The 27,971-nt window shown below is 59.8% G+C and overlaps 1 protein-coding gene and 1 long non-coding RNA gene across 4 annotated transcripts; one reads left to right on the top strand and one right to left on the bottom strand.

Annotated features, from left to right (window-relative positions):
* Positions 1-1,639: 1,639 nt before the first annotated feature.
* On the top strand, positions 1,640-26,973 carry KLF8 (KLF transcription factor 8). 3 transcript variants are annotated; one of them, XM_087877651.1, is made up of 6 exons: positions 16,719-16,879; positions 17,209-17,448; positions 20,419-20,950; positions 21,660-21,762; positions 21,916-22,052; positions 24,438-26,973. In XM_087877651.1, exons 2-6 carry the CDS (start codon positions 17,419-17,421, stop codon positions 24,617-24,619), a joined length of 984 nt encoding a protein of 327 aa, XP_087733777.1. In that variant the 5' UTR covers positions 16,719-16,879; positions 17,209-17,418; the 3' UTR covers positions 24,620-26,973. The 3 variants fall into 3 exon arrangements, with proteins under 3 accessions (XP_034297648.1, XP_034297645.1, XP_087733777.1); XM_034441757.3 differs by lacking the exons at positions 16,719-16,879; positions 17,209-17,448 and adding an exon at positions 1,640-2,086; XM_034441754.3 differs by lacking the exon at positions 17,209-17,448 and having other exon boundaries at positions 16,166-16,879.
* Positions 8,948-23,476, bottom strand: LOC117679638 (uncharacterized). The gene is made up of 3 exons (XR_004595423.2): positions 23,378-23,476; positions 10,096-10,217; positions 8,948-9,410 (listed from the first exon to the last, which is right to left on the bottom strand). It is a non-coding gene; the product is annotated as an uncharacterized LOC117679638 (long non-coding RNA).
* Positions 26,974-27,971: the final 998 nt, after the last annotated feature.

Genomic DNA, 27,971 nt, shown 5'->3' with positions numbered 1-27,971 from the left:
GGAGGATGGGGGTCCTGCTGCGGCTCTGAGCGAAGGGAACCTGCCTCCTCTTGTGTGTTGTGCACCATGGGTTTCACACTCCCATGCCACAGTCATCTGGAGGACACCACCCTCCCTTCTGGCCCTGAATGGCTGACTGGGAGTCAATAAAAGTGAGGAGGAAAGTGTCCATGTATGTACCCAGCCGGCCATTTCCCAGCTGTGACACCAGAGCTGCAAATTCGGGACGAGGAGAAGGGGACCCTGCTCTGCTGCCCAGGTGAGGGACACCAACTTTCTGTTGGCACAGCTCATTAAGATTCACATTGGCCAAACTCCAGCCCACGTCTCCTCTATTGGGGCATCCGCTGCCTCCCCGATCTGGCCATCTTGAGAAGATGGAAGTCCCAGGCTGTGCTGTGGCACTCTACGGAGGTGTGTATTGTGTGTGTGTCTGTTGGCAAATAAGCCCAAAGGTAATGTCCTCTGGCTCACACTATCCTCGTCTTCCTCTCTCTTCCAGGTCCTTCCTGTCCCTGATGCTCCTTCTTTCTCACCTCTCTGGAGGCCTCTCTCCAGGGTTGCTTGTGGTTCTCCCCACCGTAAGACCCAGGCTGGGCTGGGCTGGGGGAGCTTGTTTCCATGGGAAAGGCTCATGGAAACTGCTGCCTCCAGTGTTACTTGCTGGGGTTGCCATGGAGAAGCTGGCAGGATTGGAGGGGAGCTGGTGCTGGACGATTCTGGAACAGCAGGTGTTCCCAAGCCACTCGGAAGGTGGTGGGGACCAGCATGTGGGAAATGGGGGCCAACTCTTCCACGCAAAGCCTGTTGCAGCACCTGCTGGCCCTGTGTCCCCAGCCAGCCCTTCCAGGTCCTCCAACGAAGCTGAATTGTCCCTTAACCCCCAATGGTCCTCTGGGACACGTCAGCGGGAAAAGCAGCCGCCGCCCTGAACCCCAGGAGGGAAGGGCTTCTTGGCTCAGGGAGGCCAGCAGGGGCTCTGGCCCGGGGCCACTCAGCCAGAGAGCACCCAAAGGGCAACCTTCACACGGCCAGTCTCGCAGCCGACGGTTACCCTAAGAAGCTGCCCTAATCCGTCAAGGTGGGCGATGCCAGAGGTTTCACCTGGGACCTTCTGCACCGAGTCCCTCTGGCAGGGCAACCAGCAGGCTGCCTTCCTTCCCCTTCGGAGATTCTGGGCTCTCTTGCTCCGGTGCCTGAAAACCCGGGGAGGCTGATGGGCCTCCTGCCTGCAGAGCTCAAATAAGCAAGGCTCCTCTCTTGCTGCGGGCGAGGGGCTTATTCCAAGCCAGAGGAAGGGGCTGCAAGAGAACTGGCAGGAGCTCCTTGGGAACTGAGCTGCAGAGCTGACCTCGGCCTGACTGGCAGCAGATCGATGCAGCGTCTGCCAGGGGCCAAAGCTCCCACCAGCTCCTTCGCTTGGGCGCTGGGTCGCAGCTGCCTCCTTGGCTTCCAGGACTATCGGCTCGCCCTGCCGGAGCTTTGCCGCTTCCCTCCGCTCGGGTTCCGCAACCGGCGGGGCTTTCGCGAGCATCCCGGGAAGGCCTCCCGGTCCCGGCTCGGCCTGCCCGGCGAGCCCTTTGTTGGGCGGGGCGGGGCCGGAGCGCGGAGGAGGGAGGCAGCGGCGCCCCCCGCCCACGCTCACCTGGCCGCCCGCCCGGCCTTTCCCTGCCTGGCCGCGGGAGGCAGAGGCGGAGCCAGGCAGGGCGGAGCGGCCGGCCCCTCCCAGCTACGGCGGCCGGTGCTCCGGATGGAGGCGGCGGCCGTCCCGCCCGTGCGGAGACGGCGGGGCGGGGCTGCCCCACCCGCGCGCCGAGCCTCCTCCGGAGCCGCCGGGAGCAAGTTGGCCGCGCCGCCTGCGAGGGGCTGGTGATTGACAGCGCGGGCAGCCCGGCTGGGTGGAGCCCTGGGTGGGGTCAGGGCTGGCGGTTGGGGGGGAAGGAGCCGAGCGCGCCGGGAGGAGAGAGGCGAGAGGCGAGAGCGGAGCCTGCCAGCCCGGCCGGCCGACGGACGGACGGACGGACGGACGGAGCGGCCCCGGCGCCGCCAGAGCCGCTCAGCCGCCGCGCGGGAGGAGCAACGGCAAGTAAGGCTGCGCGGGGCGGAGAGGCGGGCCGGGCGGAGGGTGGGGGAGGAAGAGGAAGCGGCGCCACCCCAGGAAGCGCGCCTGGCCCCGGCGGGCGGCGGCGGCGGCGGCTCCGCAGAGAGCCCCGAGCGGACAGGCGGCCCTTTCGGCAGCGGCCCCCTCCGGCTGGGCGAGGCTGGCGGGCGCTGCGGCCCCGGAGCGCGGGCTGTTCCCGGCCGGAGGCGCCTCTTCGGGCCGCCGCAGTTGCGCTGCGCCGCTCCCGGGCTGCGGCGGAGCTGACAGCTGGCCAGGCTGGGCGCGCCCCCGACGCCCCTCCGGCGCCTGTGGGCGTCGGGTCCCCGAAGGCAGAAGATGGGAGGACCCGCCTTGGCTGGCCCGAGGGGGCGGGGCCGAGCAGCAGGTGGGCGGGGCGCTACGGGCGGGGAGGCGGCCGCGGGGGTGGGATGGCGCTGGTTGGGCGTTTCTCCCATCCGCGGAGCACTCTGCACTCGCGCAGGAGCGCTCTTGCGCGGCCCGCGGCTTCTAGCGGCCGCCGGGGGAGCGGACGGGAGCAGCTCTGAAGGCTTCTCTTGCGAGAGGGCGGGGAGGGGCTGCAGCTGCTCCCCAAAGCAGCGCGGAGTGTGCAGGTGTCGGATGGGAGGAGAAAGTTGAGCGGGGGTTTTCGTGCTGCCTGCCCTGCCTCTTTGCCCCTTCCCGCTTCGGGGTCCCCGCCCTGGCTCCTGGGTGAGCAGCTCTTTGCCTTTGCCTTTTGTGGAAGGCCAGCAGCCCAGGCTCCGCGGAGGGCTTGGCCTCGACCTGTGCCAAGTGTGCAGCTGGCATGGGGGTGGGGGCCCTCCGTCTGCGCTCTGTCCTGGGATTCGTGTTCAGGCCCCCTTGATCTCTGGGTTCACCGGTCCCTGACCCACTGCGTCCAGGGAGGCCACGGGGAGGAGCCTGGTGGTTGAGGAGGGTTTTCCCTGAGCAATAACTGAAGTGAGGCTGGGGAACTTTGGGGGCTTCCCCGATTCCCCCAGGCAGAAAGGTCTCCATGAACCCAGCTGCATCTCTGCATCTGGGCTCCCCAGTGGTGCAGTGAGGGCCTCACCTGGGCTGTTTGGCCACCCATCTTCAAGGCTTTGGGTCAGACTGCTTTGTGGCTTCCGGGAGAGGCAGAGCAGCCCAAGGGGCTCCTAAGCTTGTGGGGCTATTCAAGAGGCTGAGTTTTGACAGTGGGCAGTTTATGGACGGCCTAGGGTGGAGCATCAGTTTTGGCGCCCAGGGGCCCATGAAGCAAAGCACCCTTTGGGGAAGCCACCAAGGCCAGCTTTTGAGAGGTCCAAGTATGTGGGGAGGCTTCTCCTTCCATTATCCCCAAAACAACCCCTCTGTGAGGTAGGTAGGTGGGTTGAGGGAGAAAGAGTGGTCCAGGGTGTCTTGGGGGCCCTGTGGTTGGATGGGGCTCTTCCCCAGATCCAGTCCCTCTAACTGCTGTACTGCCCTGCTAACCTTTCTTCTGCCTTTCTCCGCCAGAGGCCCTCTGGAGTGGCTTTGTTCTAGGAAGGGGTGGGACTTCTCCAGGTTGGCACTTTGAGGTGGCCATGAGTTCCAGAGGTCCTTTGCTACCATTAAGGGTTGTTCTCTCTTTGCACAGGCAGGAGCCCAACAGGGGAAACCTGGCTTAACCTACTTTCCAATTTACGGCCTCTCAGCAGCCTTTCTCTGTCGTTCGTGACCATTCGTCCTTGGTGAAATGGCAACCACCTAAAAAAGACGAATATTGTGTTTTTATCTTAGAATAAGGAATGGAAGCGTTAAGAGATGCTTCTTTGTGGGCTACAGCTGTGGGCCCTCAGGAGGGCTCTGGGCTTTGGCTGGAGAATACCCCAGGTGAGCTGGTTCCCCTCCTCGCTCCCCATTGAGCGTATCTGGGGATGCAGCTCTGCTTCCTCTCCCATCCTCTGCCTCTTCTTGCTTACGGGCGAATGTCGTCCTTGAATCCAGAGGCTTTTGCTTTGTTTTGAGCAGTGTGTCTTCGGATCTGGGGGATGTGCCCTTATGGGCTCGGGCAGTGCTGGTGCCCATCTTTTCCAGAAGTGCGGAGGAGGCAGAGCTTTGTGCCTTGCAGACACATTCCAAGGAGGAGGCCAGCTCGTGTGCCATCCCGAAAGGTTCCTGCTTTTTGGGAAGGGCCAGGAAGCCTGTGTGCGGGGCTCCTGCTGTGCCATTGATGCAGTCCCACCTGAGGCAAGCCCAGCACCTGCCCTGCCCCTTCCCCAGTCACTCTGGCTGCTCCCTTTTTTAGTGAACTCTGGCCCTTTCGGCAGCCGGCTGGCTGGCCGGCAGGAGAAGCTGGCCTTCCTTCTGGCAGTTTGTCCAGAGAAGACCCACGTAGAAAGATGTCTTATCTTGTCTTGCAGCTGACCTTGCGGGGCAGTTTGGCTTGGAGTGGGAGCACAGGCCATCCCAGCAGAGAGGGCAGTTTGAAAGGACCAACCTGGTCATCCTCACACAGGTATGAACTTCCAACTCCCAGAATTGTCAGCATTGGTAGCGGCTGTGCTGGCTGGGGAATTCTGGGAATTGAAGTCCATACCATAGCCAAGGCTGAGAAATGCTGGTCTAGACATCTGGAAGTTACACCGTGCTGGGTAGCCTTAGTGGCCTGTGGCCTGTCCCCACCGTGCCATTGGAAGAGCCCAGAGGCTACCCGCACGCAGGATTGTTTCTAAGCTGAGGTTTGTGCCCAGCACCAAGGTTCACTGTGCCTTGTGTCCGCTTGCCTGGCAGAGCCCCAGGAATTTTCCAATATATTAATCTGAGCTGAATTCTTGTGCGTGGCCTAAAGTTGCAGGAGAGATTTTAAAATATTTTGCACCATTTTTGTGCTATAGCCTGCTCCTTCTCCCTGTGGCTTTCTCTAAATAAAAAAGGATTAATGTCCCTATATTCTAATTTTGTTTTTGTTTTTGTTTTACTTTTGAGAAGGTGAGCTTTGACAGGGCAATAAAATGTCCACGTATTTTGAAAAGAAATGTATTTTAGCATTCTGAAATGAAGGAATCGGGAAGGAAAGCCTGTTCTAAGGTAGAGTCTTCAAGAATTTCATCTGATTATTTTTTATTTATTAGGGAAATTTATATGGCCACACCTACTCAGAAGAAGAGTTTACAAACAGTAAAAACCCAGTATAAAAAATAAACAACCCCCCACCCCCTAGTGACAACCCCCAGTCAAATGAGCCAGTCGATGGACTCCACTCTGGGGTCCCCAGGCCTGTTGGCAAAATCAGATCTTCAGGCTGTTCTGAAAGAGTGTCGAAATGGGGGCCCGTCTTGTCTCCATGGGGATCATGTTCTGCAGGGAGGAAGGCCCTACTTCTGGGTCCCGCTAAATGGACCTCCTTAGGGGAGGGGACCCATCGCATTCCCTTCCTCTCTGCTCTGGTGAATCAGGTAGATGTGACTAGGAAAGGACAGTCCCTCAGATAACCTGGTCCCAAGCCATGAAGGACTTTAAAGGTGACAAGCAGCACCTGGGATTGGCCCTGGAGAGGTGACACATGTGCATTTAGGTCGTTCGCTTGTTCTCCATTGGGGTCCATCTATTTTATGATCAGAAGAAGAAGTGTGCCAATGTTTCAGTCTACTGTTTAAGGATGGGGTTCCCTGCTACTCCTCAGATGTGGGTCGTCAAGGAAGATGGGGAAGATGTCCTCTTCTGGCACTTTGCACCCCGGCCAGTGGTGAAATGCAAATATTTTTACTACTGGTTCTGTGGGCATGGCTTGGTAGGCATGGTATGGCTTGCAAATTCTCCACTCCCACCCAACTCCTGGGGGAAGGATATTGCAAAATCTCCATTCCCACCCACTCTGGGACCAGCCAGAGGTGGTATTTGCTGCTTCTCCAAACTGCTCAAAATTTCCACTACTGGTTCTCCAGAACCTGTCAGAACCTGCTAGTCTTCACCCCTGCTGTGGTGGGCACATTCAAAGCTGCCCCTGCCCCCCTCCTGGGCCTTGCTTCCCTCTGGCACTGGGAAGCAGAGCCACTGATGTGCTTGGAAGGTCACAGCCGTGAGCAGGAAGGATGTGCCTGGAGGGGGGGAGCTGCCCCAGAGGTGGTCTGCCTGAAGAGCAGGAGGGAGAGGGGAAAGCCACACACCCCGTTGTCCCAAGATGGTACCTGACACTTGGGGCTTCTGTGCCCAGGGGCCGGGGAGGGCTCTGTGCCCCCTTCTTGGTTCTTCCTCCTGTGGTTGAGTGATGCCCCCCATGTGCTGTGCCAGGGGAAAGGGGCACCCTCTACTGTACAGCTGCCTGGCAGTGGAGGAGAGGCTTTAATTCCTTTAATGTTATTTGTTTCTGGTCTTTGCTTCCTTTTTAGCTGCCATGAACGCTCACGGGCAGGCAGTAGGGAAGTTATAAATAGGAGTGACTCCCCCAGCTACAGGGCAGAGGGGTCTCCCTTTGCAGTCCTTGGCTGCCTGGACCTTCACACGGAGGCTGCCCCACTGCCCAGAGCCACCTCCCCAGAGCCGCTGGCCACAGCATCTCTGGAGAAGCCGACCTCAAAGGTGGGCCCAAAGGTGGCCGGGGAGAGGTCGGGTGCCAGGTGTGGCTCCAGAGCTTGTGTGCATTGCTGGGCTCAGCTGCCCTGGACCATGTAAAAAAGGATCCGGGATCTATTTGGGCTGGCAGCAGCCCCGAGCTGACAGTCCCTTAACTGGGCCAGCTCAGTTCGCAGGGGCTGCCTCATTCTTTTGCTGGGCTGGGCCGTCTCTGGAGCGTCTGGGCCCGGAACCTGTTTTTCAGGCAGGGTGGTGGGCTGGCACTGTGCTCAGGACCGGCGAGTCCTGTCCGAGCATCTAACCTGATGCTGTGGGAAGAAGGTGGCAGGCTCAGCATTGCCTGGGGCAGCTGGATCTTGGCGGGGGTTCCAAGGGCTGCTCCGGGCTCCCCCTGTCAGATTCCTGAGGCCTGAACCTGTGCAGAGATTTCTGCTGCTTCTCGTGCTTTGGGGTTACCGATTGCTTATGTCTCGCTTACTCCCTGTGCCCATCCCATCGCTGTGCAGCAGACGTTCACCCCAACTTCCTCCACAGGCTTCCCTTGTCCTGTTTGGTGCCCCCAGTAAGCAGTGTGCCAGTGCCCAGCAGCAGCTGCCTTGCCAAGGGATTGCTTTTCAGCTGTGAATATTGCAGGTGGATGGGCACATTCTGGGCGTTGGGTGTGGGTGTCTCCTGATCCCAAGGGGTGTGGCCCTGCTAGTGAACTCCTCCCACTTTTGCTGAAGATGAAGGGGGGGCACTCATGCAGAGTAGGGGGATTTCGGGGAACAAGATTTGGGAGGAAGGGTGAGCCTAAGTTGCCATGTGGGCCCTCTGGCCCCCTCTTCCCACCAGGCACTCCTGTGACTCTCAGCCAAAAGTGGGGGGAGGCTCCCAGGGGTCATTTCCCTAGAGATCTGGGCCTCAGTTGAGACAGTCCACGTCCATCCAAGGCCAGCCGCTCTTCCATCGAGCCTGGTCTCCGTGTGGCTTCTGGGAGCTTCTGGTGCTGCCTCTGGAGGCTGGGGGGACCCTTTGGGGCCATTTTTCCCTTTTGAGTGGCCCCTCCCTTCCCTCCCCCGCCCTCCAGGACTGTTGTTTCTTGCAATCTGGGAGAAAGGAAGTGAAGGCTCCACCCTCCGCCTTCGGAACATGGGGGGGCACGTTGGGGGGGCCTCCCAGCCTGGCCGTAGGCCCAGCCTGGCCACCTGTGGTGGGGGCGGTCAGTCTCAGTCCCGCAGATGCTCAGCTGAGAGGCTCTTGGTTGCTGGGAGCACTGGGGCCACCCAGGAGGAATCTGTGAGGGGGAGGGGGCCTTCCGCCATTCAGCGCCCCCTCTTGGCATGATGAGGACAATTGAGAAGAAGCCCAGCCTTGCCAATGGGTGCCCTCTGGACGGGCTTAGCCTGCCACCCCCGGGATGGAGCTGCAGCTCTCCCAGCCAAGCGCTGTTTGAATGCCCGCCCCGCCCCGCCCCCCCCCAGTCAGGACAGCTTTAGAAGCAGGACATTTTCCCAGGGACCCCCCCTCCCCTTTCCTGCTCAGTGCAGCTGCTTTTGGATCCGAATGAGAGACAACCGCTCTCAGCCCTCTTCCGCCTTGGTTGCAGCACCAATGTGGGAGGAAGTGGGTTGGCGAGTGTGGGCGCTGCCAGGGAGGCCACCTGTTGAGGCCCAGTGGCACCCGGGGGGGGGGTCTCCTCGGAAGGTGCTGCCTGCAGCTAAACAAAGGTGCCCTGGGAAGAGGAGGCCCTGCTGCGAGGGGGTGCCGGCTGAGGGGTGGCAGAAGGTTGCCTGCGGAGGGCAGTGCATTTCCTTCCGTCTCCCCTTTGCAGATGGCACCGCCGGCTGGAGGGCTCTGCCCACGTGCCCCATACGGAGCCAGCCCCGTAGCACAAGGCCTGGCATGCAGAGGCAGCCCTGAGCAGCAGAGCCTGCAGCTGGGCGGAGGGGGACTCTGTGTTTTTCCATACTTGGCAAGGCTGGGAACAGCGTTATGGAGAGGTTGCGGGACAACAGGGTGCCCCGTTGGGGTAGCCATTCTCCAGGACGGGCATGGGTTCCCGCCTGCTGCCTTGGAGCAGAGCAAGGGCTGTTGGGGAGCAGAAGGGCAGGCTCCGCTGCTGGGGAACGGCTCTCTTGGGGTGCACATCCAAGGACTGGTAGGGGCTTCTCCTGCAGCAGAACAGTCCTGGGGGCCCTCCTGTGTCACACCAGCAGCCTTTGTGATTGTTGTTTGATTTCTCTTTTTCCCACAGAATCACAGAGTTAAGTTTCTTGGTTTCTAGTGCAACCATCACCAGAGCCCAGTGCTTGAAAATAATAAATGCAGACATTAAAGCAAAAGCTTCTCTGTTTGTCACTTGCAGCAACTTCTTGATTTGCTGCTCGAGGTGGGGAGGGGAAGGTGGCAAGAGCCCCCCCCCCCAGGCGAGGTTGATAATCCCTCCTGGGAAGCCTCAAGTTCCGGGGGCAGAGAAGGCGACAGAGTCCAGCCGCGGTTGATGCTGGAGGCCATGAGAGCCACGAGTTGAGGGGCTTTCACGGGGGTGCTGTGGATTAACGGAGCATGTGCTGCCCGTCCGGGAGGCCGCTGAGTCGGCGCTGCTGTTAGAGGGTGGCCAGCATCCGTTGGGAGGCTATGGGGCTGGGCTGGCACTCAGGCTTCCTACTGCTGCCAGTCTCAAATTTCCAGAGGTGGGAAGTGCCTCCCTCTCCCGATTCCTCAGGCCATCCAGCCTCCTGCCGTCTGAAGCTGCTGACAGATGCATGGAAGATGGAGGAGGCTGGCCTCTGATCTGGAACGACATCCCCCCCCCCACAGGAGTTAGGAAAGGGGGACATTTTCCAGCTGCCCAGTCAGCTTTTGGGGGTGCAAAAGCTGATTGGGGTGGGGGAGGGAGAACAGGCTGCTGACTAGTACAAAATCTTCTTTGTTTTGCAATGGCGTTTGGGTAAATTTGTGGTTCAGGTGAGCTGGTCTTGCCCCCCCCCCAGCAGCAACCCTGGCTTTTCTCTTTTATCTCCTGCCACCCCACCCCACCCCGCCTCTTCCCCATGATGCTGGTTGGCTCTTGGCCAGCAGAGATTCTCTGTGGTCCAGGGTGGGATGGAGCCCTCCTCCTCTGCCTCATGGGCAGCCGGGAGGGGCTGGGGATTGGCATGTACCCCCCCTCCAGGAGGGTGGCAGCAACTGCAGCAGTTGTAGCCTCTGAATCTTCTTTTCTGCTCCCCACACCATCCCTGGAGGTGTCCTGTAGTTGCCTAGCAACGGCTCTTTCACACACCTTCCCCACAAAGCCAAGGAAGCTGTGCCTGGCCAGGCAGGAGGGGTTCAGCAGGGCTCCTCCAGGCTTCTCCCTCAAGAGACCCTCCTCCACCCCACCCCCTTCATTTGGGAGCTGAGCGCAGTTGGCCGGGAGTGGGGGGGGTCCTTTTCTAAAGCAGATTAAGCAGGTCGAGACAAGCCCCCTCAATACACACCTGTGTGGTGGGGGGTTAACTCTCAGTCGCTTTAGAGCCCCTCCATGGGCTTCTCTGCCACTTGCTTACACGTCTGAGATGGCTGGGCAGGATGGGTGGTCGGAGTGGTCGGCTGTGGGCATCTGTGGGCAGAAGAGAGGGACAGTTCTGGTGGGAGGACCTTTGGCCCCAGGTGCGAAAGTTCCCTGGCATGACCAAGCATGCCCGGAGAGTTGGCACGGCTGCCTCTGCCCGGAGCGGCTCCTGGTGCTTCTCCCCCTCACTGCCTGGGAGCTGATGCTGTTGAAGCAGCCCTGGCCTGGAGCTCTGAACCTTTTCCATTGCGTTTCCTTAGTTAATGCAACAGGCATGAAAAGAAAGAACCAAGGAGGCCGGTTCTATCAGTTGGACTCCATTCAGTTAGCCAGATTCATTTTTCCCCTTTGATCCCTGCTTTCTGAATGCAACCAGTGACACGCCACGGTGAGCCTGATCCCCCCCACCCTTCCCCCCCCCCATGGCTGCCTGCCTGCTTTACTGTACATTTATCTGTCCTTGGGGGCAACGAGGGGGATCCTGAGGCTGTTGGATTGCAAACCCTCCCACTCCAACCTCGGGGATCTCTCTCCTCTCGGGGAGATCTGAGGGGGAGGCAACGCTTTTGCCACAGTTTCCACTCTCCTCCCCCTCAAGGGGGTTGGGATAAGAGATCCCTTCAAAGTCCTGGGTCCCCAATCTCTCTGTCCACTTTTGTGTCCAGAATTCCTCTCCAGCTGCTCTGAAATGCAGCCAGCTGAGCTGAACAATAAGCCAGAGCAGCCTAGTGTTAAAAGCAGAAGGGGAGGGGTTGCCACCTTCCAAGCTCTGTGTTTTCTGCACCCCCTCCTCTGCCATGTGCCCCCCCTTTCTCACCAGGTGTCGCTTGCCTGCCAGGTGGGCCCAGAGCTTGCCTCCCAGGTGCCCACCTGGTCCCACCAGTGACTTTGCTGGACCCATGGCAGAGGAGGGGATGCAGAGCAGCTCCTGTCCCTGCTGGGCGTGTGAGTTCTCTAGGCAACCGTGCCGACAGGCTTGGCCACCTGCCTCCTCCCTGCCTCTCAGCACCATCTGCGTCTGCCTGCCAGCGTCTCCTTTGGCGGAGGAGCAAGGCAAGGCTGGGCTGGAGGAAATTCCTGCAGGAGGTGTGGACAGCAGAGCGGCTGGGTGTGTCCCTCACAGCCAGGCGGTATCTGGGGCTCCGCCTTGCCGGGCTCAGGATGGGGGGTGCCGCCCTTCTCCCATCTGCTGCGAGCCTGGCTGGCGCGGCAGCCGGTCCCTCGGCCCTGGGTGGGGCAGGGCGTCGCCTGGCAGTTCCCCTTTTATTAATCCTGGCCCGGCTCAAGCTATTGCCCAGTGGTTGCTCCTCTGGACTAGTTCTCGCTGGTGGAGGTGCAGTGGAGGAGCCTTCCTGTTCCCCCCCCCAGTTAAGGGGGGCTCCTCTGTCTGCAGCGGAAACCCACCGGAGGGAAGGTGGGCTCTGCAGCTTTTCAGGAACAGCCCCTTGTGCAGGGCCTCCGCAGAGCGTAGCCTGCCTTTGTTGCAGGACCTGTGGTTGGGGCCACGTTTCATGTCGGCAGGAGATCAGGAGTGGGGGGGGAGCAGTCAGTGGGGATGGGGTCTGCTTGGCGCTTTGGCAGTCTTTGGAGCAGAAGGAAAAGACTTGGGCTCCTTCCAGAAACTCAAGGGGGACTGTGAGGGGGCTGCCTTTCTGCCTTGGATGGGGGTGTCTTTCCTGTTCAAAGATTTGGCCAAGAGTGGGGGTGCCTGGAAGCACTTCTTCTGGGCCTCAGTGGAAGGGCGGAGTCTCCCTGGTGCTTCCTCAGGCTATGGGGGTTCGAGACCAGCCTCCGTTCACTTTGCAGCAGGCAAGGAACTCTGGTGGGTGCCCAAGTATCCCTCTCTCTGCTGGTGGCTCTCCCAGCAATTGGGTTAGTGTGCCCGCTTGCTGGCATCCTGTCTGTCCTCGGGGCTCTGCTTTGCCCCTGGTGCTGGCCACTTCACTCTGTGCGGTGTGAGAGCTGTCCTCGCGAGGACCGGGCAGAAACGGGTGTCCAGGGGAGGCATGGCCTGGTAGCTCATCGGCTGCAGCCATGGGGGTTGCTTCGACCCGAGCAGCTTTCAGATAGGATGGCTTTTCCCAATGAAATATTAAAGTTCTGGTGAAAGCGGATTGTCCCTCCCCAACGGTGCAAGGTGCCTGAAGTTGAGGGCTTTGATCTCCACACCTGCCTTGTCCCCCTCCCGGACCCTGTCCTGCCCCTGAAGCCAACAGAGGACAGAGAGAAAAGCCAGATTTGGTGCCCTGCTGGTGTGGAGGTTAATGTGTAACTGGCATGGGGCAGGACTCCAGCCAGGATTGGGGCCTTCTGCGAGTGCCTCTGCAAACCCTCTTTGGTTAATCTCCAGCCAAATGCCTGGTTCACCCAGCAGGAAAGCCTGGCCTGCTTTCTTCGTTGAAATCCGTGTGCTAGTATTTGGTGCACATTCAGCCCCTACAGTCAGAATGCTGGCTTGCAATGGACCTGGAAAGCTCCTGGCTTCTTATGAGGCTCCCTTAAGTTGGAGACGGCTCTCTGCTTCGGTGGGAGAGGCCACAGGGGACGTGCTAGCCCCAGCCAAGAAGGCTTGCCCCCTCCCCTTTAAGGCTTTCCGGGGTGGGGAGGGGGAATCCGTGCTACTGCTTACAAAATAGCATAGGGAGGCATTGCAGCATCCTTTGGAGTGGTACCAGTGGCTGCCGCCTGTCTGCTCTTGCCTCTGTGGCTGGGAGGATCCTTCCTGGGGGGTTGCCTTCCCCCATTTCCAGGGCAGCCAAGGCAGCTATGCTGGGTCTTCTGGTTATATGGGAAAAGGGGAAGCAGGAGCTCTTCTGTCTGGGCAAGCGGGGGGGGGAGGGGGGGAGGAGGAGAGACCTTTGCAAGCGAGAACTGAAACTCACTGTTGCAAAACGTGGAGGCCCCTCACTTCAGTGGCTCTCTAAAAGACGGGGGCTTTTTTCTTTTACCATTCCACAACAGCAGGAGTGCTTGGGACTGAAAGTGAAACCTCCATACCAGGAAGTAGTCTACCACTAGCCTAGGGTAGGAAGAGAGAAAGAGGGGGATTGTGGTCCCCGTCCTGATGCAGATTTTTTTCTCCAGGCGGCTTTTGTGGGGAGAGGGTTGGCCTGACTTTCAGTCTGCAAGCTGTTTCAGATCGTTTTGTTTGGGTCTGGGGGGGACGGGGGCCCCGGGGTAAAAATTGAGCCTGTTGTGCCCCCCCCGGCTGGAAGTTTTGGTTCCTAGCATCTCTGCTTCGCGAAGGGAAGGAAAGGGAAACCACTGGGGGCTGAGCTGAGAAAGGCTCCTTGAGAGGAGCTTCTCCGGGTGGGTGGAGGCCTTGTTTGTGCTGGTGGGGGTGGCCAGCTCTAGCCTCCTCCTCCTCCTGGCCCACCAGCTTGCAGGCCATGGAAGGAAGGGGTACGCAGAGGATGCAGCCCCTCTTTCCCAGTTGTGGAGAAACAGGCCACTCCCGGCCCCCTCTGGGAGTTCTAGATCAGCCCCTAGCCTGAGAGTCCCTGGGGCGTCACCTGGGCATCCCGGCCACTCTTCGCCTCTCCTGTGCCCGGAACAGTGGTAGGTTTCTACCAATTCGCCCCAGTTTGGGCAAATCGGTAGCGAGCACACGCATGCACGCACTCATAGTTCTGAACCAGTAGCGAAGGTAAGTGAAAACCGCTACTGGCCCGGAAGTGACATTTGTGGTGTCTGCAACGTTCCTTCACTTTGATTTCCCATGGCTGCAGCATTAAGCGGCTCCCGGCGTTTTCTGCTACTCTGCATTAGTTTTGCACATGAACAATTGCTTTCTCCTCGTTTAAAAAAAAAGGGGGGGGGTTGTTGCTTGGACCGTTCAAGTGCCTGTGATAGTGCTGTGGGGAAGGCCCCCTGGCCAGGGTGGGAAATCTGCTGCAACGGCTGGAGTGGCAGAGCACCCCAGCCCACTCCTGAGCACAAGCATTAGCCGTGCAAGGGGGTGTGAGCGGCACAGAAGCTCCCCAGGAGTTGGGTGGGGGAGGGGCGGAGTGGAGTGGATTTCCGCTGGCTCAAGAGGGGCGGCGTAGAAACCTCCCCCTCTTCCAGCACCAGGGGCTTTGGGAGAGGGTGGGGCTGCCCCATGCGCCCCTGGAATCTTGACCCTTTCCTTTCCGAGGGGCTGACCTCCTGGGCCTTTGGGAGATGAGAGTTGGGGTCACCTAGGCCTTCTCCAGTAGGGAAGGCCAACCTTTGTAGCCCCTCTTTTCACACTGGGCTAAGCTTGTATTTGAGTGCAGTCAAAAGTTTCTGTGACATTCTCACCCCCAAATGGTGAGGAACCTCCCAGCTGAGTTTTTAGGGGGTGGGCGGGGACGCTGCAAGGGGGAGTTTTGCTCTTTTGTGATTGGGATCAGAGTGGGAGGCTGGGTGTCCTCTTGGCACAGGGAGGTGGGAATCCTGCCCAGAGCACCTCCCACCAAGAAGGAGTGTCCCCCTCCTAAATTAGAACTGCCTGACTTGCACCCCCCCCTCCACTTCAGGGCTGGAAGAATGTGCTCCAGCCCATTCAGCTGCCTCCCTCCCCACGCCCTCTGCTCTCTGGGGAGGAGGCCGCCTGCTGTGAGGGGTGGGGCTGCTCCTCCAGTGATTGGCCTGGGGCAGGGCGGGGGCTGGTGTGCAGCTTCACCCAAGCAGGCAGGAATTGCCTGTCCACCCTGGGCGGAGGCGAGTTGGGGGAGGGGAGCCTGGCAGGACTTTTGCCCGGCTGCCAGCTGGCCTGCCCCCCCCCTCCGCCCCGTTGCTCTCCTGTTCCCTCAATGTTGGCTGTCCTTGGAAGAGCGGCCTGGCCTCCAGAATCGGGCACGGCTTGGCAGTTGCGCCTCTGGTGCAGTGCTTTTGCATACGGCCAGAGCAGAAGAGGGCGAGGGGAGAGGCCCTGCTGCCCAGCATTTCCCACCTGGATATACCTAGCCTGGGTTTCAGCTGGTTAAATTAGCACAACTTATTTCAGATGGGGCTCACAGGTGGGAAGAAAGCCCTGGGTTCTTGGGGAGGGGGTGCCTGACCTTTGGGGAGAACCCAACTGCCAGGCGTGGTCTTGGTACATCAATGCCAGAGCCACCTGTGGGCAGAAGCTGTGCAGAATGTTCCTCATCTGGGGGATGAGGGCATTCTGGCTGGAGAAGACAGATCCGGTTCCATTCACTGCCTCCCCTCCCCCGCTTTAAGCAGGTAGAAAAGGGAGGATCCTGCACAGCAGGGTACCAACCCTTGGAAGCCTCCTGTCCCTGTGGGGCTCTAAGCACAGCATCCCCTAATTTCTTTGCCAGTTAAAAGATTAACTCATCTCTGGCTCTGCCAAGCCCCCTCCCCATGAAAAGCAGGAATAGTGGGGGAGGGGCTGCAGCTGATTCTTTGGGAACTTCTCTCTGTCCAGGTGGAAGAGAGCTTGAGGCCTAGCAGCTGCCCTTCCTTTCAGCTGGATGCCTGTTGGGGGAAGGGGGGGAGATTGTCAGGGCCAAGTGGATACTGAAAGCCGAGGCTGGGCAGTGCCACTTGCTGCAGCCCCTGCAAGGACTTGATGGGCTCCCCAAAGTTGCACAGAGGATGAGCAGCATCTCACGGAGCAAAGACCTCTGGCCAGGTGGCTTCACCTGGGGAATTGGGAGCTGGTGTTTTACCTGGAGAAGAACATGGCGTTGATGGCGTTAGCTGGACCAACGGCTTGTGGGGACTTTCAACCTATCACCCAGAGGCCACTACCAACTGCAAACTGGACCCATAGGCCACTCCCGGGCAGGGCCCCTTCAAGGTTTTCTTTGCCCAGGTCAAAGCAAAGGCGGGGCTCCCTTCTCTCCAGGCCTCTCCCCCACCCCGCCCAACCTGCCACACCAGAGGGCCGGGAGGGACGGAGGGAGGGCGGGCCGGTGCCGGTGTTTTTGTGCCTTAGGTTTCTTGGTGACACTTGCTGCATGGAGGAGGGGGGGAGGAAGGGCAGGCGGGGGGGGGCTCTAGGGGGCGATAGCCTTCCCGGGAGAGGAAACTGGGGGCGGCGCAATGAACGCGAAGTGGGGCAAGGAGGGATCTCTCCTCTTGGACCCGCTTTCTCTCGAGGGACGCCTGGCCGTCCGGTAAAGCGAGAGCAACTCTCGGGGAGGGGGGGGCGGTCAGTTAGGGTCCCGCGGACGCGCCAAAAACAGCGGGCTCCGTGGCCCGGGAGGGGACTGGTTGGTCCCTGGCCCCGGTGCTGAGCAAAGAGCCGCGCGCGCGGTTGGCTGACGGTTCCCTCTGCCAGCCTCCTTCGCGAGTCAACGCGGAGGGCGAAGCAACTTTGGCAGCCGGTCCCGCCGATGACCCGCATCCGGCCGGCCCTTCGCGCGCCTGCCCTTCCCCACCCGGGGCGGGTCCGTCCACCTGCAGGGCCTCGGCCACGGGACTGACCTCCCCCCCCCTGGGCTGGGCCAAAGTCGCGCAGAGGCCGGCGGAGCTCCCTGAACGCCAGCGCCGCCGCCGCCGCCGCCGCTTTGGCCGGACCCCTCCCCAGGGTGGGGCTGCCAGGAGGGCACACCCCTCCCCCCCGCCCATCCGGCAGGCGCCGAAGCCAGAGAGCGCAGCCCGCTGCGGAGCGAGCAGGAGGGGCCGCCGCCGCCGGACCCGGAGAAGCCCCCGCACCCCACCCCACCCCCGCCGCTTGCCGGCTCGGGATGATCCTGCCCGCGGAGAGGTCGAGCGCCGCGCAGAGCGCCTGGGAGGTGAGTGCGCCGCAGGGAGAGGCGGAGCGCCTCCCCAGTCCCGGCGGCGTCCGGCGGCAGGTCGCGAGGGGGAGGGGAGCGCTTGGCCCACCTGGCCCAATGGGACGCCGCCCACCGGAGCAGGCCGGCTGTATTGGGCCGCCACAGGCTGGCCGGGCCGGTTGGGCACAAGGCGGGCAAGTGTGGGGGGAAGCAGGAGGGAGCGAAGGGGCTGGGCAGTTGCCGCCTGGAGGCCTCCGTTTGAGGGGCTGCCAGGCTGCCACTCGCTCTCAGGGCCCACCCCCGCTTAGCCTCCCCGCGTTTTCCGAGAAGAGCTGATGTGTTGACAGGTAGCAGCCTCCGTGGCAGGCGGCGGGGCCTCCGGGAGTAGCGGCAGGTCTGAGGCAGGAAGGGTGTCTGAGTGAGGGGTGGCCTTAGGATTAACCCTCCCTGGCTCCGAACTGAAGAGAGGCCGATTGGTTCAGCACCCCTTGGATGGATGGACGGATGGACGGACAGGGTGCAGGACCGCGGTGTCTGCAAATGCCCTTTGGTGGCCGATGCCAGTTCAAGACTCAACTTCTGGCCAGGTGGGCTTCTTCCTGTCTGCCCCACCCCCCTCCCAAGATAAAGGAGTAACGGGCAGAGGCCACCTGGGGGCAGACCTGCAGGCCCTTCTCAGGAGTTGAGCAGAGGAGAGGACTCACAACTTGGAGGTTGTTCAGGCCCCTCCACACTTCGATCCCTTTAGTTTTGCCAAAAGGGCTGCCCTTGAGGGTGGGGGGTGGGGGGGTCAACTCCATCCATCCTGGCTCAGGAGCAGTAACGCCCCACCTCCCTGCTGGAAGACGGAGGCTCATGGGTTGTGCAGCCTTTATTCATTAGCCCGCCCCCCTTTGTGACTTCTTGGCTGCTCCTCAAAAGGTTCTGCCTAGTGCTGGGTCCTCCTTCCTCCCCCGCCTCTTCCTCCTCCTGCTCTGGGCTAAGCATGACAGACACTGCTGTGGGGCTACATCGCCCGCCCCCCCCATAATTTGCTCACTGACCCTTGATGGCTGGTGGGGAGAGGCCGGTGCCCTCCCCCAGGTGTTTTCCGGTAGCTGAAAGGTTTGCCTCCTTACCTAGAAGAGCCCAGACAACTGGTCTAGAGGGGGAGCATGGATTTTCTGTAACTTTGGCGGGGCGGGGGTTCAGCTTTGCTTCCCCACACCTGCCCCTTCCTGAGCACAAGCAAGAGTGGTACCCCCCCCCACAGCCCCTATTCTCGCTTCCCTGGCATTGGTGTCAGGGATCACGTGGTTCAGATTGCTGCCCAGCACGGGTAGGGTGGCGGGGAGAGTGGGGCTGCCTCCCTGGGCTCCTTCTCCAAGCCATCCAGATTGACCCTCTCAGAGAAGGAAGGGTTCCTCGGTGGTGGTGGTGGAGGAGGGGGCTGACTCAGGCCAAACAGCCATGGAGGCTCCTGTGTGAAGCTGCTGGCTTTGTCCCGCTCACTAACTAGGGCTCAGCAAGCCCTGTGCAGGAGGAGAACCAGGGGCTCTGCACTCCTGCAATTCCCGTGGCCCGTGGGGAGCACAGCAAGGGGGGGGGCTGCAGGGGCTGCCGGTCTCCTGCCGAGGCTCCTTTAAGGCTCCTGCTGAGGTTCTGATTCTCTGCGGGAGAAACCAGGGAAGGCAACTGCAAAGCCAGGAGGCCGTAATTCTCTTTCTCTGGCTTTTTTTGGGACCAAGGGAGTCCAGAATCCAGGTTCTGCAGTGTTGGCCACTGACTCCTCTGAAGGGTTTCCACGCAGGGTGTGTGTGGAGGAGGAGCTGTTGGCCAAGGGGAGGGGAGGGAGGGGCAGTGGGGGGGCGGGCTGCAGATTAAAGCAGCAGGGGGAGGGAAGGGCAGAGCAGCAGGTGCTGTGGGATGCTTGACAGAGGAGCGGGGAGGGGAGGGCAAGGAAGAAGCCCCTGACTTGGCTTGTGGCCCCCTTGGAAAGATTCTGCACCCTGCAGGATTTCTTGCATCGAGCCTAGTGGGAAAGCAGGGCCCTTTTTAATAACCCTTTTTGTTTTAAGGACAGAAATTATATGTGGATTGTTACGTAAAAAGCTGGTAAAAAAAATCCCTGAGATGGCACCTGCCGCCTCCGCCCCTGCAAGCCTTAAACTGCAAATAGAAGCAGGCTGGGCAGTCAGGCCTCCTCTGCCCGAGGGCATCTGGTGCAATGGGGACACTTGTGGGCCAGGCTTGAAAATCAGACTTAACCCCTTGAGGCTACAGATGGAGGGGCAGCCCCAGAAGGCGGCAGCATCCCGATCCAGAGGAGCCACCTGGTCTCCCTGGGGGAGCAGAGTGGAGCTCTCTGCCCCACGGCTGTCTCCCCCTCACAGGGGTTGCAGTGACCCAGCTCTGGCAGAGGCAACCTTCTGCAGCTGTCACCTGGCCATCCTGGCAGCCCCGTCAGAACTCAAGGGGGGGGAACCAAAATCTGGTTTGTTCGCCCCTCCACGCAAACGGCCTAATCTCATCCTCAGTCTAGGGGCCCACTTGGGTTTAGCAGCACTGCAGCCCTCTCAGAGGGGCCCCAGCAGCCTGTGCCCCAAGGAGCAGGACAGAAGGACGAAGTCCCTTTGGTGCCCCCCTCTCTGGGGATTTCCATGCTCAAGGGGAGGGGTGGCAACACCTGAGCCAAGCTTGCGAAAGGGGAGGGGAGGAGAGAGGGCTGCTCCCTCAGAAAAGCTGCACAGCCTGCTTGTCCTCTGCTCAGAACAAAGAAGGGAAGGGAAGGGAGATAGAAGAAGGAGGGGAAGGGAAGGGAAAGGAAGGGAAGGAGGGATGCTGCTTGTCCCGGATTCTGAAAGGCTGGAGGACAAACCAGCAGCCTGAGCCCATCTAGAATGTTTGGGGGAAGGACACCTGCCTCGCCCTGCCAGAGGAGGGACTTGTGTGGGCCTTGCTGGCTTGACCACTCCTGGGCGGGTCTCGCAGCCCCAGAGGGAGGCCTCTCCTTTTGGAGCTTTGCATTCAAAGCACTTGGAAAGCAGCCATGCAGCCCCCTGCCCTTTGCCCTTGCCCCCTGCCCAGCCGGAACAGAGCTCTTCTCCACCCCGCCTGGGCCAGCCCTGACCCACGGCCAATGCCCATCTGGACTGCCTCCACCACCCACACCAGCTGGAGAAGCAGCTTGCTCCTTTGGGGGCTGGGAGGTTTGCCTCCCATCCAAGGACTGGGTGTCCTTCCGAGAAGGTGGGCACTGGGCCTCCTCAGCCTCTGCCACACCCCGGCTTTGCATGAACCCCTCCAGCTTGCTTGGCCCTCTCCCTCCTGGCCTTTGGATTGGTCAGGTTTTGAGGGTCCCCCTTCCCAAGGCCCTTGGGGGCAGGAGCGTGTGGTCCCAGGGGTTCCTCCTTCAGATTCTGCTTGGAGTCTCTTGCAATCAGAGAGGCCTTTGGAGGTTTTATGGGCAGCCTGGATGGCTTAAGGGGTTTCCTGCATGTGGGGAGGGGCTGTTCCCGAGCACGCAAATCCATTTCTGGCTGGGGTCCTTTTATGCTCCTTTCCTTTCCTCTTTGCAGTTGGCAGGGCCAGCCCACGGCAAGGCCAAGCCCAGGATGAGTTCCTCCTCACTGCTGGGGGAGAGCTCCCTCGAACCCCCGGTGCTGCTGAGCGACATCAAGACGGAGCCCCCCGAAGAGCTGCTGGCCACTGACTGCAACCAGCCGCAGGCCGAGCCAGTGGATCTGTCTCTCCATAAGCCCAAGGGCTCCCTGCAGCCTGCCCCCATCCGCTCGGTGCCCATGCCAGCTGCACCCCCGGCCCCCGTGGTTTCCATGTCTCCCGTCGGGCTGGGCTCCTCTTCAGCCATCCCTGCCGTGCTCTCGCCCGGCTCCATCCTGGCGTCCACGCAGGGCAGTGGCGGGCAGCAGATCTTGCACGTCATCCACACCATCCCTTCGGTCAACCTGCCCAGCAAGATGGGTAACCTGCAGACTATCCCAGTGGTGGTACAGTCTCTGCCTGTGGTCTACACCACCATGCCCAGCGACGGCGTCACAGCCGCCATCACAGTGCCACTGATCGGAGGAGACGGCAAGAACGCTGGATCTGGTGAGTTCTGCCTGCCATCTCCCCACTTTTCCCAGGACTGGGAAGGGTAGACATCGGCCTCCCTCCTGCTGCCTGCAGTGGGAGCCTCCCTGTTCTGGCTACTCGGGTGCAACTCACCCAAGCTGGAGGGCAGCTTTGTCTGGACCACCCAAAGGTGATCTAGGCACCTTCCCTCCCTGGTCATGTGGAAAGAGGGGGCAGCGGCTGTAAGGCTGGATGTCTCCTCTGGGCATGGCTGCCATGTGGGCATCTGAGGCTGTGCAGTCCAGGACGGAGTTGCCTTTCCTGGGGCGGGGTGGCAGGGGAGACGACCGAGCAGAAGAGGAATGCTGGGCTTGATACAGCTTGCAGGCTCCCTTGTGGGCTGAATATGCCCTGCCTTGCTTGGCAGTGGCGAGGAAGCAACATGCCCCCTGAGAAGAAAGACAAATAGGGGAGCCCCCCCCCCCAATAATGAACCCCCATGCATTGGAAGCGGAGTGGCCCCCTCTGCGCCAAGGACAAGGTTGTCACGCTGCGTCTTTCCAGGGGGTGGAGTGGGGGAGCTGAACGGGAGGTGGGGGTGGGGGTTGTAATCGGAGTCCTTTGCCCTGGCACTTGTGCCTGCTGCTGTTGGCCAGGGGGCCTGCTGCCCCTCTGATAGGCTGGTCTTTGGTTTCTTGAGCAGCTGCCAGCCTGAATTCTGACAGGGTCTCTGTTTCTCCGGCAGTGAAAGTTGACCCCAGTTCCATGTGCCCCATGGAGATCCAGAGCGACAGCGAGGACAGTGCCTCGGAGAGCGGGCCGGCCTCCTTCCCTGATCCACAGAAAGAGTGAGTCACGGCCCAGGCGGAGGGAGGGGGCGCTGCTCGCATGAGGGGCCCGATCCTGCTGGGCATGTGGTTCCGGCAGGCACTCTCGGGAAACGTGGTGCTTCCGGGGCACCCTCTGAACACCGGCTGTGGCTCTCCAAATGTCTTTGCCAGGCCCTCGGGGGGCCGACTGCCCCGGATGGAGTCGCCCGACCTGAAGAAGAGGCGGATCCACCAGTGCGACTTCGAGGGCTGCAACAAGGTTTACACCAAGAGTTCCCACTTGAAAGCACACCGGAGGATACACACCGGTGGGTGCACTGCCCTGTGGCCCCACTCTTCTCAGGATCACCCCTGGATTCCTCAGGGCCCATTACATTCCAGAGACACCCACCCCCCGGGGAGGGGGGTTCAACAGCCATTAAGACACATACTGCCCCTTTGGGCCCCACCGGGTCTCTTTGAAGGCCCCAGCAAGAACGTCTGGCAGAGCTGCCCTCTTCGCTCAGAGTTGCCTGACTGCCAATCCCAGCAGCACAAGAGCTGAAATGGGTCTCTGCCTTCTGCCTCCCCGGTTTTCCCTTCCCTTCCTTTCTCGAATCTCCTGGACCTTGGGAACCAATTGCCTCTCACCTGGCACTGCCCTTCTCCTGCTGCTGCTTTCCGCCACCCCTCTGGGAAGGCCCCAGGATGAGCCCCAGGTCAGCCCCTGCATCCTGGAAAAGCACTTTGGAGCTGGGCAGAGTTTGGAAGGGCTGCCCAAAGGGAGAAGCTTTGCCTACAAGCACCGGGCAGCTTTGTAGCTTAGAAAGGGGGCGAGGCAGCCCACAGCCTACAATCCCTTTCCCCTTTTTTCCAGTGAAACCCCAGGAGGTTCTTGGTGGACCTGACAGGCAGGCGCTCCCATCGCTGGTAGGGAGTGGGATGGAGAAGAAGCAGGTGCACCCAGGTGCCTCTGGAAGGGCCAAGACTAATTTGGTGGCGTGGTTTTCAGACCGTGCGGATCCTGCTGCCACTTCCTGGTGCCGCTCTCTGGCTTCCTTCCACACGGAGCATTTGAGGCAGGGGTGAAATGTTCCCGGTTTGGACCGGATCGCCCAATCCGGTAGCGATGGCGGCGAGTGGTTTGGAGAACCGGTAGCAAAAATCCCTGCCCCCCCCCATGCCCAGCTGAGCTGCGCCATCATCAGAGGCTTTTTTTTTTTACTTTTAAAAACATTTTTTCTACAACCTCTTTGGCCAAAAAACTGCTTTTAAAAGTTAAAAAAAAAAGCCTCTGATGATCGTGCAGCTCAGCTGGGATCATCAGAGGCTTTTAAAAGCATTTTTTACAACCTCTTCGGCCGAAGAGGTTGTAGGAAAAATGCTTTTAAAAGTTAAAAAAAAAAAGTTGGCCACGCCCACCCAGTCACATTACCCACCACCACCACCACCACCAAGCCACGCCCACAAAACCGGTAGTAACAAATTTTACATGTCACCACTGGTTTGAGGGCGATCCCAGGCACCTGGATCGCTCACTGTTCCTGCTGCTCCAGACCGGTGTGAAGGCCTTCCTTCCTTCCTTCCCAAACCCAAGTGGGCTGGACCTGGGAACGGGCTGCAGCGATTCCCTCTCGAGCGGAGGGATGCCCACCTGCAAAACTCCCCCTCCTGCTAAAATGGAAGGTGGCTTTTCTGAGCCCTTCTTCAGCCTGCTCTGCTCCTGTGGGGCTGGGGTTGCTAGTTCTTCCCCTTGCCCACCAAGCATCCTAGCAACGGATTCGGTCTCCGGATCCTCCCACATACGTTTCCTAGCAACCTGTTCCATCTTTCAGGCTGGAATCCTTTTAGCCGATTCTCCTAGCAACCCCCATCCCTGCACAATCCCACCTGCTCTCTCTCCCAAAGCGCATCCTTTGGCAACTGTCTGCATCACTCTGTTGCCCCTGGAATGCCAGGCTGGCTGGGCTGGCACCCAAACCCATGTCCTGTGGGCTCCCGGAGGCTGCGCCAGGGCCTGTGTCTTCCCTCCTGTCCTTGGCGCAGACCAGCTGCCTCCCTCCTGGCATCTTTTGTTTAGCTGGCCTGATCTCAAAACACTTGGCTGCCTTGTGCTGGGGGCATCTCACAGGTGGTAGGCAGGCAGACATTTGCCCTGCATGCAAGGCCTTTATTCTGAAGGAGGAAAAGAGGAGGGTCTTGAAAGGGCAGCCTGCTCTTTCTCCTCCCAGGATGGCCCAGGCTGCCAAAAAGGGGAGGGGGACCGAGCATGCAAGCTCTTAGCTGCTGCATCAGCACCAGGCAATCAGCCGGCCAGCTGGCTGCTCCTTTCTTTATTTTTATCCCACCTTGATTTGCAAAGTGGCCGGATTTGGTCTTCAGCATTTCCAGTGCAGAAGGCTCTGTCCTGCCCAGGGATGGGAGGGGGCTGCCTGCCTGCCGGATCCACATCGTGGGCAGGTTGGATGGTGACCTTTCCTTTCTCTGACTTTGCCCACATCAGAAAAGCACAGTGATCCTTTGGCTACCACTGTGGGTCCTCTCGGAAGGCTGGGGCTAGGGCTGGGGGCTGGTGGGGAGAGAGTGACCCAAGGGAGCCTCCTGGGCAGCTGAGGCCCATCTCTCTCTCTCTCTCTCTCTCTTTCTGGACCAAAATGCACCCAGCGCAAACCGAGCGAATGGTCCCATGCCTTTTCTCCCCTTTCTCCCTGCAGGAGAGAAACCCTACAGATGCACCTGGGAGGGCTGCACCTGGAAGTTTGCTCGTTCCGACGAGCTGACCAGGCATTTCCGCAAGCACACAGGCATCAAACCGTTCCGCTGCTCGGACTGCGACCGCAGCTTCTCGCGCTCCGACCACCTGGCTCTGCACCGCCGGAGGCACATCATGATGTGAGCAGGGCAGGGGGTGCACAGCCCCGTGTCCCATCAGCCCCTGAAGCGGCTTCCCTGGTCAGCTGGACCCTGCGGGGCCTCGGCTGCCAGGCAAGAGCCACCGACCCAGCGATTTGCCCAGAAAAGAGCCTTTGTGCCATCTGCGCCCCCCGAGATTGGTCTTCGGTCTCTGTGGCTGGGAAGCTTCAGGGTCTTGGAAGAATCCGGAGCCAAGCAAGGGACATGGGTGGGTTGTGGGAAGAGACGGATCATCGTTCAGAGGGGCTTCTGCAGTGGACCCAGGCCAGGAAACTGCCGAATGCGGGTTCCTTGGGGGAGTGCGTGCCATGCCCAAGCAAGTGGACCTTCTCTACGTGGCCAGGCACTTCCAAGGTCTTGCCCTGCACTTCTTGCTCACAGCACAAGAACAGAAATCGCACCATACTAGGATGTAACGTGTGTGTGTGTGTGTGTGTGCTGGGCTGAGGGTGGGTGAGCTTGGGGTTGATTGCTTTTAACTACATTTTTATGAGCACTGAAAGAAAGTCTGTGTCTGAATTATGGCCCCACAGGCGGAACTGATTTGCTTCTGGAGGGGCCAGGCAGGGTTGGGTGGATTGCGCACAGCTGTCCTTTTGCATTGCCCCACCCCCACCCCACTCCCACTCAGGACTGCAGCTCTCCTCTCAAGAGACACTTTGAATCCAAGATCAACTTTTTTTTTGAATTTTAAAACTTTATTGCATTTGGGGAAGGGAGGAATGCCGCTCCGATCAAAGTATGGCAGAACTCCTGCCCACCCAGAGCCCTACTCGGAAGAGATCCTGGCTTGGCGGAGGAGGGGGGCAGAGGGGCTTGGCAGAGGAAGAAGTTGCGGAACGCAGAACTGTGACACCCCATCAGGTGGGGGAAGGGGGGGGGCTGGTTCCCAATTCTGCCTACAAGGACAGAAAGGGCAAATAAGGCGGATAAATTTTGAACCTGGCAACCTGCAGCTGGATGCATTTCTGTATATAGTTCAGCAGGGGGCGCTGTGGGGTGGGGTGGAGCGGTCCCTCTGCTGAGATTTTGAGAATCTTATGCTTTCCTTTCTGTCACTTTGGTCAGATCTGGGGGCGTCCTTCCAAAGGTGCCTGTGCAGCAGAGGTGAGTTTCAGCAGGTTCTGACCAGTTCTGGAGAATCGGTAGAGGAAATTTTGAGTAGTTCCGAGAACCGGTAGTAAAAATTCTGACTGGCCCCGCCCCCATCTATTCTCTGCCTCCCAAGTCCCAGCTGATGGGGAGGAAATGGGGATTTTACAGTATCCTTCCCCTGCCACGCCCACCAAGCCACACCCAAAGAACTGGTAGTAAAAAATTTTGAGACCCACCACTGCTGTGCAGGTGTGCGTATGTGAGATTTAATTGCAGCTGGGAAGCGGAGCTGCTTTGGACTCTGGTTCTCCCCCTCCCAAAGCTGCTTCTCTGCAGCTGGCCGCAAATGTCTCAAATGGGGCAGAATGTGACTCCCTCATCCCACCCCTCCCCAGCCAGCTGTCCTTCTGGGCCACCTGGCTCCTCCTCCTCCTCCTCCTCCTCCTCCTCCTCCTCCATGGCGCAGCAGGACTTGGCCCGGGGGGTGGGGGGGTGGGGGGTGTCTGCCTCCTCAGGACAGCCTTCCTACTGCGTCCTCACTGGGAAAGGAGAGCCCTGAGCTGGGAAAGGCCTCTGACCAAAGCCCTCCTCAGCCTGTGGTGCCAGCCTGCCCAGTTGCCAGTTCTGTCTGCACTCTGGTCAGCTGCTTGCAAAGGGGTCCTCACCTTGCTGTCTGGAAGAAGCCCCCCAAGTTCCTCAGGCCTCATCGGGGACCCTGGGCTTCCCAGGGCTGGAAACCCGGGTCTCCCTTCCGGGCCAGGCAAGGAAGGCTCCCTCCTTGCTTTGCTGGTGCAAGGTGATTCCCCTTTTCTACCAGCAGAGGGTGCTGTTGGCCTGTCGGCTTCTCATGTTGGCTGAAGGTGCCTTATGACCTGTGCCCCCATCTCCCCATGAGGGGTCTCAGTTCCCACAAGCTGGCTCCCTGTGTCTGGTGTCTGCCCCCCTCCTCCCCCCCTCCAGAAACTGGAGTTTGCAAGAGAGCCGTTTTACTCTGCCCTCCTGTATGACAAGCTGCCAGCTTTAACGAACGGTATTTCCAGAAGTGGGTTTTGAGATGTTCTCCTGCCTTGGAAGGGCATTTTGACTAGTTCTGGATTAGGGTGCAAGATCTGGGGGGAGGGGCGTGGCAAGCCTGCTTGATTTTTGAACCCTGTGCAATATTGTGCGTGTCAGAATGCCTGGTTTGCTCTGAAGTTCCCTTTGATCCCGGGCAGATTTTAATTAAATGGCAAAGAAGCATTAGTAAGATCAGCATTATTATAACTCTGCAGACTGTTGCCCCAAGGTAAAGCCACAGCTTCCCCCTGATTAAAATGCTTGGCACAAACTGCAGCCCTGCAAGGAAGGCCAGGGGTTCTGAGGGTCTGATTTGCCCTCAGCTCTGGGTGGGGGGGGTGACCTTGGAGCCAGTTGCGCTCTCCCTTTGCACAGTGTTTTTGTGATGAGGAAAAACAGGCTTTGAACTGCACTAAGATATAAATGTCACAGCAAATGCACTGCTGCCAGTAAACTCCAGCCCCCCCGTGGGCGGGGGTCCCTCCCTTGCCTTTGACCAAAGGTGGAAATTCAAGGGATCCCAGCTCTGAATGCTGGCTCGGAGCCAGAGATGCAAGTCAGCATGGCAAAATTCTCTTTGGCTTTTGACAACTTTGGACTCGCCATCAATGTTCAAAAGACGGAGGTCATGGTCCAGCCTGCTCCTCATGTGCCACACGCTGAACTCCAAAGCACGATCAAAGGGCGGAAACTTCAGACAGGATCAATTCAAGCCCACCCCCACCCCCCGGCAGCAGCCTGCCCCGAGGTGGGGCCCCTGGGACTGAAGCCAAGCATAGGAGAATTTTGCTTTCAGGCAGCTGCAGTGCGCTGGGCAGGAATGTTGAGGGATTGGTCCAGCAACGAAATTGATGGTCCACCGAGCCCTGGGACTCACTGCCCTTCTGCAGGCCAGCGGAACATGGACTGTGCATGGAAGACACACACAAAGTTTCCACCTGCCCTGGCAGAGTATCAGGCGTCCGATGGCTAGATCAATTACTGGACACCACAGTTTTCTCTAGAGCGATTCACAGGGCTGAGGAGAGTAGGGCAGGAACAGATATTCCCTGCTGGAAAATGCTCACCTGGAGGGCAGAGGAAACTTTCAAAGATACTTAAAAGGCCCCTCCGAAGTCTCTTGATGTAGACCCAGCCACTAGGAGACACCTGGTGTGGCTGCATCCACAAGGGCTGGTTGATCT

The sequence above is a fragment of the Pantherophis guttatus genome, chromosome 12, assembly GCF_059756535.1.
Source record: "Pantherophis guttatus breed Tessera chromosome 12, ASM5975653v1, whole genome shotgun sequence".
Taxonomy (NCBI): Eukaryota; Metazoa; Chordata; class Lepidosauria; order Squamata; family Colubridae; genus Pantherophis; species Pantherophis guttatus.
Note: the sequence above shows the minus strand (reverse complement) of the source record. Positions and strands in the feature narration are given on the sequence as shown.